Source organism: Ixodes scapularis, unplaced genomic scaffold (genome assembly GCF_016920785.2).
Source record: "Ixodes scapularis isolate PalLabHiFi unplaced genomic scaffold, ASM1692078v2 PGA_scaffold6__148_contigs__length_123643588, whole genome shotgun sequence".
NCBI lineage: Eukaryota > Metazoa > Arthropoda > Arachnida > Ixodida > Ixodidae > Ixodes > Ixodes scapularis.
Window position 1 is genome coordinate 39531116 of NW_024609881.1, and position 15033 is coordinate 39546148.

Consider the following 15033-nt stretch of genomic DNA (forward strand, 5'->3'; position numbering starts at 1 on the left):
TCTGGGTTGGGCTTGAAGAGTGACTAAGCTTCAAAAGTTCACACCATTTTTGGCGCGGCACTTATTAGGTGAAAACACATAATCACCTGGAACGTACTGATCAAATAAGCGGTAATATAACGTTCCTAGAGGCATGTCATTGTCATCATTGGACAAATAGGGCAGCATTTGAAGAGGGTTTCGTTCGCGTTTTACAAGCGCAAAAGCTACACCCGTAGTTAGAGTGAATTCCCCAGTTAAAGAGTATCGTATAAGTAAGAATTACACGTAAAGTACACGAGGCACACTGAAGAAGTGACCTATTTTTGTGTCATCAAAAGTTTCAGTATTTTAGTGACTACAATAAAATGAACTTGCTAGTTAAGAACAAATTGTGTCAATGTTCCACAAAAAGGACATTTATGTTGTATAAATTACACAGCATTCAAAGATTAATACATGGTATAGGTGATGCACAGCTCGTATATATTTTATGGGAGTGGGAAGTTTGATCATACATTATTGTGCTTGTGTTTATGTGTGCGATAATTCAAAGTTTTCATGCAAGCCAACAGTTTCCACGCATTTTATCACACTAATTATTATTCCATAAATTAGGTAATTTATTACTATAGAGATCGAGTTGTCTCTTCAGTGCTTTATTAACTATGCCTAAAATGTACTTTCTTTCTAGGTTTCTACATGCTTCATCAACGACACCCACCAATGGATATGGTTATTTCCGATAGTCCTTTGAATGGGCCAACTATCCGGAACACAAACTACGCTTGTGTTCTAAATTTTTGGTACAACTACAACAGAAACAGTGAGTAAGGTTGTTCGGTTTATCAGCCGTATAAACCTATATGCTTCCAAATATCAGCTTTAAAATAATATAATTGTTAAACTGATGTAGAGTACAAGCTATGGATGGTAATCTTGCTGGTGCTTATTCTACACTTCAACAAAGAATTGTAAGAAAACTTTACATATAAAAGCTCGATACCTCAAGGTATTTCTTGCTAATGTTATGCAAACCTGGTTGAACCTGTTGAAATATCTGATTTGGGAAGTGTCATACACGACAGCTGACTTAAGGATGTGCGAAATATTCATAATGCAAGTCAGCTTCTTTAACCACAAATATTTAGGTTAACAAAATCACCACACGTAACTAAGGTGAAACAATATTTCTCGTGTCCCTTTTTGGGTGCGGTTAGTTTTTCGACAATACCTAATTAAATTGACTTGAAACAATGCAGTGAGAAAATATGAAGACGATGCTGCTCTGATGCCTCGAAGCACTTCTTTTTCGTTAATGTAATTCTGAGCTGCTTATCAGCAGATTCATGTGGATATTATTTTTACTTTCCTATTGCTTGATTGTATGTTTCAATAGAGCTCTAAATTTGTAATCTCTGAGAGTTATGTCCAACGCAGTAAGCTTTAGTTTTATGTTCCAGTCCTTTTTTATTACCCTTAGCAGTCTTCTGTTTAAAAGTTCTTATGATGGTATTTGACTAAGGTATTAGTTGAAATTATCACACCATTTGCTAATCAAAATCTAAAAGAGGCTCATGAGTGACTAATTGGTGCCATGGACAACAACATGCGCCACCGACGTCTTCTGGACACTAATATCGATATATTAAAATTTGGACAAGTCTTTCATCTGTTGATGTAAGAAATAGGAATAATAAGAATCTTCCAAACACAGGTTTGAGTTGTGATTAACCAGAGCTAAACTTTAACCACAAACTCAGTTATACATTTTTACTTCACAAGTCCTTGGAATTAATAACATTATTGTTGATTATTTGCGTACATAAAATATAAACCTGTATGGAAATGGTTCAATGTAACTAACTGAAACGCAGCCAAGTACCTCACATTTTGTGAGTAAATAGTTGCTTGTCGTATGAGATGCGGCGTTATTTAGCTGCATTTAAGATACTGCTTAAATATTTCAGAAATGTTCTACAAGTATCGTGAGGCTTTCGTATTGCCTCTTCAGGGGTGTGAAGTTATATAAATAAGAAGGAGAGGGAACTCATATTTATATTCAGTTTCTTCTTTTTTATACCAATTATTTCTGTTAACGCTTATCAGCCAAGTGAGGCTAGCTGCTTTATTCATATTTATCCCCAAACTATCGGGATTCTGAAAAAATAGTGGTTTAGAACCAAACTATAATGTGGAACGTTCAGTGTAATTTGTTAATCTTTCTTTCTATCAGATAATAGCGCTCACATGGATCTAATGATGAAAGTAAATGGACGGCAGATCAATATCTGGAGCCTGCGGTATGTCTATCCACTCCCGGACGAACGTACATGGTGGCATACGCGCATTTTGCTCGGACGTTACGCCGGAGATGTGAAGGTTTGTACAATAATTTACTCTTGACACCACTAAACCCGTAACTTATAAAATTTTTCTTCAGAATTCTTTAGGACTCTTGCTATCGAAAAAACAGAATTGCCTATGCCATAGCGTGATGCAATATTACGAACATGCTCCATCAGGACATCGATGAGAAGCGAAGCTTCGCGTTTTAGTCGCAGATATATGTATAAAGTGTCAAACGCGTTCTTTCGCGCCTCATGCCACAGTGCCAATATGTTCAACAAAATAATTTACCTTGATGCCAAAATTGTACTGCAAATATTTGTGGAGGCCAGCTTTATAGGAACCTAGTATACGTTGGCAGAAGATAAAGCGCAGTCACAATTAAATTTCGCCAGAGTTTTTTTCTGGTGAGGTGATATCTTGGTGGAAGCCTGAGCAAGGTGCAAGGTCACGCGGCCTTTCAGAGTTCTACCACATTCAGATCTACGAGAAAAAAAATGCTGCAATGTGGTGGCTCCCCAGAAAAGTTTATTAGGGAAATAAATTGCACTGCGTTGTTTCCAGTTAGCTTCCTATCTTTGTTGTTTTCGCTGAATAGCGCTACTATACTCCGTTCACCGCTACCGTTATTGTGCGACGGAAGCTACGTGCTTGTCGGAACAATCGTACACGTAACTGTCGTCACGTGATCACATTCTCGCCCCATCCCCACGCTGTGAAGAGAATGTGGTCTGCTAATGAATGGGTGGTGGTTTATAGGTACGGCCAAGTTGTAGCTCCCATTACCAAGGTCAGCTTAGGGGAGGACTGAGAATTACACGAGGGTTTTCTCATCTAAGAACGTTTTAAACTGATTGAGTTGGATAGCGTAGTGTATGTCGCATGTTTTAAATGTTAGTTTTGAGGAGAAAGCTGGAGAATATGTTTTGCAAGCGACTCCGCCCTTGACTCCATTGCGCCGCGGGTGTGTCCGGCGTTAAAGGAAAATGTTCTTCAGGATTTCAGTTGTTCCCTAGTTTAGATCTAGGCACCTTTCTCGTATCTCGCCAATTTGTTTTTAATAAAACATCTAAAACACGTTTTACTTCTTCGACAGTGAGGTTATAATTTTAACAGAAAGACAGTTTGATCTCGTGATAGTGTTACTTTTCTTTTGTTCTTAGAAGTTAATGATATGTCACAAGGACTAAGCACTGTTTCACTGATGCATCCGAACGAAACTTTGAATTTAGTCGATATTTACTACTGTCACTTGGTGCAACTAAATATACGGATACATGAGACGCATCATCAAAAAGATTTTTTTATGTAGTTCTGCTTTACTGCAGCGAGTTACAGCGAGCTACTGCAACATTCACCTCCCAGCTTTGCTGCAGTGAGTGTAATGTAGCAGTCGCCTGCAGCGGTATTTCAGCAGGGTGGCTATCCTACCAATATCTTCCGGCGCATTTTAATACGCTTGGCAGCACGCGAATCACTAGTTGTCACAACTTCCAACAGACTGTAGTGGCCCGCGAAACAAATCGTGTGTTCTCGAAATTGTTTCATAAGGAACACATTCTCGAAACTACCGTTTTCATTACAAATTCACAATTTTTTTAACAAATTAGATTTATAAGCTCACATAACTCTTTACAGATGCTGTCAAAAAATGTCGTTCTTGTTCATGAAGCTCTTTCGTTCTGGAAAATTATACTTTCAATATGTCGGCTTAATATAAAGTGGGATATTTTGAACTTTAATAAATCATCTATCTCATTCGTATTATTTTTTGCAGCAGGTATTGTATTTAGAAACAATAATTTAATTGAGAAACTTTCTAAAGGCCAGATTTTGTTTTTGTTTTTTGGAATTACATTTTTTCAAGTCAATTACCACAAACATAATTTTTCTAATTCACTTAATATACAAAGTAGCGATATCTAAAGCCTCGTAAACACAGGAAATATATTTTGTCATATGGGTTTTCCTGGCAACAAAAATTTCTGACATTTTTTATAGTAACCGCCACACCGGGTCCTACTGCTTATTCCACCAGAAACAATTGATCATCAGATCTATTGCTAATTCATAAATATCGAAACCAAACACATTTTTTTTTACTTTTTATTAACCCTTGATTAGCCATTAAAACCCACAGGATCGGTTTCTATATCTAATACTATGCATAGGAATTTTTATATTATTTCCAAACTGACCTAAAGTTTCACAAGATTGACGCAGTAGCTAAAAAGTAAAACTTTTCGGGTAGCCCCCCATCTCCCCTTTATTTTGTTTCCAAATGTAAAACATGAAAGACGTTCACAACTCCCTGTAATGTGGAATTAGAGCGCAGCTCTTGAGGAGGGGGAAGGGATAGAACGGAGAGGAGGGTGTGCCCCCTCCTTCTCCTTCCTCTCCCCTCCTGCATCCTCCTTCCTCTTGCACCTCTCATCCTCCCCCTTTCCTCCTCCCTCTTCCCTAGTGACGGCACTCGTGACTCTCGTAACGTCACTCGTGATCTAGTGACCCTTGAGACGTCACTCATGGAGGCCTCGTGAAGGTCGTGACCTTCACTGAAAAGGTCGCGACCGTCGTGACCTTCACGAGTTACCTTCGTGTCATCACTCGTGACTTTAGTAACCCTCGTGACGTCACTCGTGACCCTTGTGACGTCACTCGTGACACTCGTGACTTCACGTGTGACGCCATTGTGGGAAACGTCCCATTCTGCAACGCGCGGTTACGCCGACGCCGAAAAGTGCGAGACCCGCGCGTTGCATCATGGGATGTCTCCCATAATGCAAAGCGCGGGACCCTCATGAGGTCATGTGACCCTCGTGACGTCACGCGTGCTGTCAGGTGTGTCGTCATTATGGGAAACGCCCCATAATGCAACGTGCGGGACCCTCGTGGCGTCACACGTGACGCTGCGTGTGACGTCATTATGGGAAACGTCCCATAATGCAACGCGCGGGTCACGGGTGAGGCTCGCGCGTTGCATTATGGGACGTTTCCCATAATACAACGCGCGGTTACGCCAACGGCGACGGCGACACCGCTGAAGCCGGACACTGGCGCTTGAGAACTGCGCTCTAACATTCTTGTCATAACATATTTAATAAAATGTGGGTTATTTTAAAACACGTCTTTCAATGAAGGCGAATTCTGGAGTATATAGTAGAAGTTACAGCGTAGTAAAAGTTACAGTTATATAAGTGTAATTTAAAGCGCAAGAAGGAAACCCATTCCTAGAAACAACTGCGCGGTGCTAGTAGGCACAGTGCTACAGCTAAGCGTGATTAACATTACCAAAAAGCACTGAAACAAAAATTAAGCGTGATACTTTATCTGCTTTCAGCGGCACATTCTATTCCTAATTTACTTCAGACACTTTATGTGCAGTAGATGCCGCTTAGAGCTTGTGGAATCGTCTGTCTGTGCATTTGAATAAAATGGTTTTATACTTGCTCTTTTCTTTTTAAATGAAAGGTAGCACGACATTTAATATAAAGAAAAGTAGGGCGAGATGGTGCTATAACACAGTGGCATTACGAGAAAAGGCGCTGTGCATTGTCAGTCCTTATCCTTCTTGTATCGTATTTTCGCATTGTTTTTTTTCCCTTTATGATAGCATACCATGTTTGTTTCCTTTCTCATCGCCACCAATAAATGCACTGCAAGTTGCCTTTATAGTTATAATATTTTGTATTATCTTCGTTTAAGTACTTAAATCACGAATAGGTACCAATGGAATCAAGCTCAATATTGAAAAGTAAAAAAAAAGAAACAGTGAGCGTGCAGGCGAGCTGTTGATAATTAATCATAGTGTAACACCCAAGTTTGTGGTGCTTAAAAAATATTTAAAAAAAACTTTCATGTGGAGGGTAGAGACAACAGGAAGAGATCGTCTAAAACGCAGCGTTCGATTTTTTATTCTACTTTTTTTGTTTCTTCTACTTAAAAGTTTCTCAATTTTTCTTCGAACCGGATGTTCAGGTGTTACATTATGATAGAAAAGTAGCAAGGTCTGGGGTCCTTTACTCAGTGCTTAGCTTAGCAGCAAGAAATATATGAGTACGTTGTGTGCGAGGAGAGAGATACACTGCGCGACGCGGGCATCGCAAATACAACACCGGCGATATTCTGCAGTTTTCTGCAATTGGGTATTGGCTTTTATAGAAGTTTACCATATATGCTAGAGATCGGAATGCCCACTTTACACCACACAATTCATTTTTCCGGCCCACCTTCGATGCTAAAGAGAAAAACAAAACATATTACCAACGATTGTTTCTTTGCGTTTTTATTACCGCGCTCTGTACTTCGTTTCTTTAGGGATATGGTTGAGAAAGTTCACGAAGCTTTAAATAAAATCGACATTAAGTAGCGCACAGAAAAAAAATACGACATCAGTTGTAGAAATATGACAATTAGCTATATTTTTGGTAGCTGTTTAATTAGTTGAGAAGTGAGGATAAATCAATATACATCAAACATTTATTTTGAGGCAATTAGTTTAAGCAGGTCAGTACAAACCGAAGAACAGTTCTCCCTTAAGTAAGTATATAAATGTGTTTTCCACGTGCTGCATAAACAAAGTGCAATTTATACCAGAACCTCTTATTATGATGGCTCTAACATCTGTTCCTTTCTTTCCTGCAGCTCTACTTTGCTGCGTTTGGATGGCCATGGAAAGAAGGATACTTTGCGATAGACGAAATAAGCTACGCATTTTGTGGATTACCTCGTACGTTAGACATAATCTCTGATGTCGCCTAATAAACACCGGCTCGTATTTGTCATGTGCACATTAACGATCCACCAATATATGACTCTAAAGCAGATAAATATTTTACACTGTACAGTGTGAACTTACAAACGGTATTAGAATATATAGGGTGTTTTCCTCTCAAAGTGTTTATGCGCCTAGCCTAGCAAACAGCCTAGGCAAACGCGTGCCTAGGCTGTTTGCATAAACGTTGAACGCACTATGGATCCAAATTCAACACACGCCAACACGATTTTGGCGAAATATGTGTGTAAATAATTGCTAGACATAAGCATTTTTTTAAATAAAAGAAATGTATTTCAGGAGCAGGAAGTTTGCACAAAATTAAATATTATATGTCTTTGTAAGTTTTACGGTTTACGTAACGGCCATTATGATGTTATCATCAATCCTTTCGTCCCCTTAAGTCAAACTCCTTGTATAAAGCATGCCGTGGTGTATTACAAGGACAGGTTTTATTGTTTAAAGTTACTCAGAGAACGTACTTCCTGATTTGGATGTTAAACAAAGATGAAATAAACCTTTCGTAACGTTTTTAAAAGTGCTCTTAATTGAGAAACGTATATGCAAAGTGACTGGAAGATATCGGGTGTTATGTTCTTTTTTTTTAATTGCAGAAATTTTTAATTTCAGCAAAAGTTGCCTCATGTAATGTACAAGAGTTTAGGTGTGCGAATGGAGCGTGCATCCCACAACTTCAAGTTTGTAACTATGTGGATAACTGCGGCGATGGCAGCGACGAAGTCAATTGTGGTATGTCTGTTTTAAACAAAGCGGATTAATGAAAGCGTGCTGTCATCATTTGTGAAGTCCTAGAGTACCCTCAATAAATTTAAGACATGGGAAAGATTTTTGGTTTGCATCGTCGGGGTATAGCTGGATATTTACAAGTATGGTTCCCGGGAGCCGCAATCTTGCTCGCTTGGGGGGCTGCATGGGCGCAGCCATAATCCGACAACAACGCCTTGGCAAGGCTTTATAATCGGATTATGGCTGCGCACAAGCGCACCCTAGAGAGCAAGATGGCCCAGCGGCCTGAGGCCGTACTTGCAAACGTCCGCGTGCGTGCTCAACTTGACCAACGTCGGTGCATGCACCGACGTTGGTATTGCAGAATAATTCAGGCTGCATTTAACACATTGTTTTTGCATTTGCCTTCTACCTCACATTAAACTGTTGTTAATTGAAAAAAAAAGGAAATGATAAGCACTGTAGGTTTTTGTTTAAGACAGTGGCAAAGTAAAGCTTCTTCGCCTTGAAACAGTGCGACTAGACACGGAAGAAGAGAAAGACTGGACGACATGAATGCTGCGTGTCTCGCTGTTTTAAGATGAATACGTACCAACTCGCAAAATAATTCATTCTCTTATATATCCTATTAGTATATGTTTCTTTAAAAAATTGAGACGACTGTCTTGTTTTTTATTATTATCAACTACCAGATTATTTTTCTGAACAGGATTATATATTTCCACCAAAAGAAAGAAAGACGATTAAAATATATATAATTTCCAAAATAAAAACCGGGACAATTCTCAAAAACTGGTGATCTGCCGCTAGTCTTAAACACTGGTAATCTGCTGAATCATAGAGCTGAGGGTTAGATACAAAATCCTAAAAAGTAAGTTATCAAATACCTAAAGCAGTACAAAACGTTGTAGCCTGTAGCAGCCTTGCTTACCTCGGATTTTATACGAGTGATAACACACTGATAAGATGCAGCAATTGATATGGTTGAGTGTAAAATATAATGTGGCTTCCCAAATATATTTTTAAGATCCGAGTTTTAACACAAAGATATATGTTCTTCATTCATAAGCACGACAATTTAAATTATTTGAGTTCCTAATGACTGTAAAGTATTCTTCAAAATCACACCGGCTAGGAAATGTACCACGGATGTAGCATTCACTAAACAAAAGTTTTACGCAGGCGAAAACTTCATCATGAAAATAATTTTTCTTTCCCCAGCACCTTTATCTAGCTCGGCTTGTATATTAACTCTGGCTGGCTTGATTTTTATATAAAATCTAGCTGTTGAGACTGCTTAGCTTATAAATTACCAAATGATTTTTACTTTGACTGTGAAGAAGGCTATGTAGGCATCGAAGTTATAAATATATTGTAGAATATACATTATACACTATGAGCTTGGCAATATAAGATTTTAGTAGATATAGTACCTGACCTCTTTAATAAAGCCGCAGCTTTACAGAGCAAACCAACTTCGGGAGCAGCGTACGAACGAAATGTGTAGGTCCGTAAGTCCGTAACCGCTAAACGATCTTGAAAAAAAAAAATAATAAAAACGGCAGCTGGTGCCAGGGAATGAGTCTCAGTCACCGGTCTTGGAAACCGAGTTCGCTGCTGACTGAGCTATGAGCCCAGTACTAGGTATGGGAGGAGCAGAACAAGATAGCGCGTGAAAAGCGCACAGAGGAGACGGGTGTAAAGAGCGAGATGGGGAGGAGGAGAAAGAGGTTGCCTAGAAAGGAGCGCGTGGAAAGATAAGTGAAGAGTGCAGGAAAGGGCGTTCTCCCCTCTCATGGTGACCCAGAAAGTTCTGCGTAAAGGGTTTGTATCCGGATGGTGCTGAAGGGAAGCACGCGCATCGTCACAAAAAGACACAGATGTGACGTAATCTGTATCCGTGAAAAAACCCTGCCTAGGCACCACTCGAACAAAGAGCACCAACCACCTTATAAAGCTACCGCAAATAAACTCGCTTGGTTGAATGACCAAACATGCAGCTATTTTTTCCTGCTTGCTTAAACAGCTAGCAGCTGAGTGTTTCCGATGACATCCGGCATGCTTTACTGGCCTTCTTTAAATAAAAATTGGGACAAACTCAGTGATTTATACAGGGTATTCGCTCAAGTGTAGCCGTGAAGGCTACACTTGAGCGCTTTATGCGGGAGAGTTATACGGCCAGGGGGAGAAGATATAGGGCGCTACTCGTAACGATCGGTCGGCTAATTAAGTATATATTGTTAATAATCATTTTAATTAGTGAAAAGAGATAAATGGTTTCGATTAGAAACTTGCTGAGCATCAACAAAAACCACCAAACCAAGTCGTTTTAGAAAGATTTGAGCCTGGCGCAGCATTTTGCGGCGTCCTGAAAAAAAAACGCTCAGTTTGGACGCGTTTCCAGACTTCGGTTTTGTCTCGGAGCGCATATCTGATCCCTCGACCCTGGCCCCCTGTGGAGAAGACGCGAAGTCCCTCCCCCCGCCTCCCTCGTAGGATGGAGGGAAGTAGGGCGCAGGTGCCTTGCGCGTCTCAGCCACTGGGGAGTTGCTATTTGCGCAATATCAACCAGGTGGTCACGTGAGGCTCCAGTGACGTCTTTTCTCTGTGTCACGCATTTCAGTTGGTAGGGGTCGCGCGACTTTTTTTTTCTCGCGTTTTGTCGCTTATAACGGAGGCGCGTGCCACCCCCCCCCCCCCCCCCCCCCTTTGTTCCCGTCCCCGATGCGTTCACCCCGCTTCACCGGCGACGGTCTACGGCAACTCATTATAAAAATATGTAACCCACTTGGCCCACCCGTAAACGCCGCTTCGCGGCGGCCAAGCCAAGCGTCTCGCGGAGCGATCACCTTTATGATGGCGAACACAAAAAATGCCAATCGAGGTGTCGCCAAGAAAGGGAAGGTCGCGTGGTCCTCACCGGCAGATATGCTTGGCGTAGAGAGCTGGCGTCACTGAAAAGTCACGTGACCCCCCCAATTGATGCTGTGGAGATAGCAAATCCCAGAGGGAAGTATGGCGCACGTGTGTTGCGCGTCTCGGCCACAGGGGATCAGGACCGTGGGCGCTGAGGGGCGCTCCGATAAGAGACCGAAACCTAGAGACGCGTCCATATTGAGTGTTGCTATGGGAAGCCGTAAAATGCTGCCAATGCTTTATATACTTCTAGAAAGAGTTGATTTTGTGGATTTTGATGACGCTCAGCAAGTTTTAATTGGAATCATATGTCAATTTTTACAAATTGAGAAGTGAATTAAAAATGTTCACCTAATAATCCGACTGATCGTTGCGATTAGCCACCTGTACTAGGTCCGTCTATCCATATTACTCACCGCATTAACCGCATAAGTGTTGCATTCATGGCATTTTTTGAAATAAATTTGTAAATCTTAAAAATACATCCTGTATGTTGACGACGGTATCTGAAAACAATGCAGAAGAAACTGGAAACAAATAAACCACGCGATCAGATATAAAAAGACATAATAGACATGCCTATATATTTGTTTCCTTATTTCTCCACTTTAATACATTTGTTTAATTTCAATTATAGATTGCATGTGCCCAAATCAAAGAAAGTCGTGCATTCAGACGACCAAAATTTTCAAATTCCACATGGAAACACAATGCAATACAATATGATTTTTTCTTAATCGCAAACATCTACATGTCAATTTTACGTGTGATCATTGTTTTCTGCCAGACTTTCCCTGTCAGATGGTACATAAATAAGGGTGTTTTCTTCCAACTCTTCAAAATTTCCACATCAGCTTTAATTTAACTTTCTGGGTGTAAGCCCCAGCTATATTTGGATAGCTTCATGTGTATAGTATATGTGTAAGATGAAATAAATTGCCTTCAAACATTTAAGATTGCAAAGCCCAATAACAAAAGTATTTTAAATTGAGAAATTTCTTTACGGGTATATGAAATATTAATGGTTATGAAGGAAACTGGGAGATTATATTTAAGATATAAAATATGGGCTACGGGATAGGCTTTTTACAGTCTGGTAGCCATACAGCTATAGAAGTGATGAAAAGTACCTGTGAACATAATTCTGTTAACACCGAGGCGTCGACCCCCACTGTAAGGTGCCATGTTACACTAGTTGGCATAATTTTATGTAGAAAGCTTGACTAGTATTTTTGTTTTAAACATATTCATCGTCTTCTTTACTATCTTTCTATCAAAAAACCTGATATAGTTCTTCCATTTCTTTTAGATGTTACTCCTTGAAATGTAATATGTTTTGTTTGAAGTAGAGTTAGTACTTATAATATTGCATAAAAGACACATCCCGTTTTTCTTTCTATCGTAATGAACGCCAGCTACCTGGCTTTTCTAGGGACACCTTTCTATATATTAGCATGCGGACTTGAATTACCTACAGTAATTTAGTTTTAGCACCAAAAAACCCATTTCACAACAAAACATTATTACACAACTGTCTATTTCGTATAATTGAAGAGAGCGTGCTTAACCCAGTAGGCTTAGAGCTGTTAGTTAGCACAAGAGAAAACTAATCTTTGATTTGATTCGATTTGAAACTATTTTTCTGGCAGAAGCTCTTGCAAGTAGTCGCTTGCCACGTTGAACTTAAGCGGCCAACATACATACCTTTTTATTTTCAGTTTTTAACATCTTATAATCTGTGCCCACATAACCCAATAAGTCTTGTCCGTGGGGCGCACAAGCCTTCTGGTGAGTGTTTTAGCTAGCCATGCAATGAACATAACAAATTTCTAATTCTTAGCTCAAAAAACGTGCTGACCAAAGCTATCTCCACTTTAGCAATTTTGACCTTAGAAACAACGGTATTAGAAGAGTATGTCGTCGTGTCGAAGTGAAAAAAATTACAGGTTTTATTTTTGTGAATTGATAAATCGATGACAAATTTATTTCACCTGTACAGATGTTTTTGTGATACGAATATCTTTTTCAGGTGATCACAACTCTGGTTGCAACTTCGACGCGTCTTTCTGCGACTGGAAACCCATCGTGCCTGCTGGCGGCGTCAATCCCGGTTGGATAAGAAAGAAGCCCGGTGGTAATATACTGAGGCAACCCACGAGGGACCACACCTCGGGACTGTACGAAGGTAATGCAGTGACTTCGAAGCCATATTTTTATGCCTGTTCTGCTTGGTTACTTCTAAAGCACGAAACACACATTAAATTATAGCAGGTGTTTTTATAGTGTTTAATCTCGAGGAACGTATAAATCTCTACATTGATAGTCGAAAAACAACTACCGTTCTCGACACTTCTGGAATAAAGCAGTTGAGCATCCCACAAACCAGGGACAAAATTGTTGTGCATATACTAGAAAGAAGTTTTCTGTTGGTTATGCCTTAATGGGTACCTCAGACCTGCTAAACTAAGATGTAAACTAAAACAGCTCTTGCTTATGGGCAGCGATGGTTCAGGAAAGTTTGAAGCTCGGCCAACCAACCAGGCTATTTTGGGCAGCCCATCGATCCCTAGCCAGTTTGAAAACCCATGGACTAGACTCTAATTTATTTTAGAAATTTATAATGTAAATACACAATAAGCAGGCAATTTTTGTGCAAGCCACAGGCTCGAAAACTAACTCAAGCTTGACACTGGAGAAAACGACAGTCATAGAAAATGCAGCAAAGAGAGACGTAAAGAAATGTTCTAAGCACAACACTGTAAGTGTGTTAAATTTTCTTCTCGGCGCACTCTGCTGTTCCGAACTCTTCTTGTAGTTTGTCACTTCGCTCCCGCTACTAAAACCATGAAATGGTTGGTAGATAAAAAATGTGCGCAAGGTGCGCGTCTTTTCTTTAAGTTTACAGCTATTGTTTATTCAATAATGCGAATGCCACGACTCACTTTGATGTACTACCGTGCGGTATTGTTGCTCAAACGTTAGTGTGCATTATTCGCTAGAAAATACTGGAAGCTACTTGAACGAGCTTGATTGTTCACATTTGCGGAGTTGGTTACAGTAGCAAATATTTTGATTTTTAACTGTAGTGAATTGTAGAGGTGCGTAGTGTTAAATTTACAATGAAGTTTGATTAAGGTTATACATGTCTAAACTAGTTGCAACTTGTGGTAATGCGTTAGACAGATAGGAACCACCTAAAGACACGGTGATGGACTGTAGAATTTAGAATATCTCCGCAGGAATGAGGAATTACGAAGTTTGACTCCACGTGCAAAGAAATTTGTTTTCTTCCGCGTCTTTCTAATTTTAGTAGTTATAATATTAAACCGTTATTTCTTCTTCATATCTTGACTTCTTTCTTCGTAGAGACCAATAAGGTTGAAGAAACATAACCTGCTATAGTCTTATTTCCTTTAATTTATTTTATTGTAATTGCGTCTAGCTATGGATTACATGAAAGTGAAAGCAAGAAGGATAATGTCGTCATATATACGCATACATCAAAGCAACATATAAGTAGTATCAAATGTCATGAGAAATATAGTGTAAGAAACGCAAAATAGATTGATAAAAATCACCGGCCGAGCACTTGAGCAGCTCCGGTGCGCGAGCTCGAGCACAAGCAAGGCATCGCCCGTGCAGGCGACGCGCGGTTGTGAATGGTAATGATAATATGGATGGTGAGAACGTTGCGCTGTAACAATATATATATATATATATATATATATATATATATGACATCTTGGGGCCAAGTAGGCTGTAGGCGTATTTTACAAAAGTAGAAGCCACCGAGGGTCAAACAAACTTGGAAGGTTTAATTCAACATGTATAAGTTATACAGAAACCGCGACGTTTCGAAGGGGGACCCTTCTTCCTCAAGCGGTACTTGAAAAGTGAGACCTCAAATGTCGAGCGAAATACCGCAGAGGCAAGAAAAACAAAAAAAGCAAAAAATACATAAAATACAAAGATAAAAAGATAAAAATAAAAATAAAAATTCAAACAGCAAACGCAAAACATGGACGAGACCAGTGGCGGCCTCATCTGCGAGCTCGCCCAAAGCACACGATCCTAACTCTCTGTGACTGGCGATAAGCCTTCCACCCAACCACACACCCACGACCCTGAGGTGGTACCTTCTTTGGTGGAGTATACCCGGAGGGAGCGCCCGGAGGTGCGGCGGATCTACGTTTCGCTGGTTTTGCCTCGACACATCAGCCGTCGGAGTTTCCGGCCGAACCTAGGGTTCGTACTTTGGTTCAACAACC

At 40.0% G+C, this 15033-nt stretch overlaps 1 protein-coding gene across 1 annotated transcript in view; it reads left to right on the plus strand.

Annotated features, from left to right (window-relative positions):
* LOC8041009 (MAM and LDL-receptor class A domain-containing protein 2) overlaps positions 1-15033 on the plus strand; it is a 204514-nt gene that overhangs the window by 102739 nt on the left and 86742 nt on the right. Inside the window, exons 25-29 of the mRNA XM_040210465.1 lie at positions 674-805; positions 2216-2361; positions 6973-7057; positions 7733-7852; positions 12795-12950. Coding sequence (XP_040066399.1) covers positions 674-805; positions 2216-2361; positions 6973-7057; positions 7733-7852; positions 12795-12950 — 639 coding nt within the window. The remainder of the gene's footprint in view (positions 1-673; positions 806-2215; positions 2362-6972; positions 7058-7732; positions 7853-12794; positions 12951-15033) is intronic.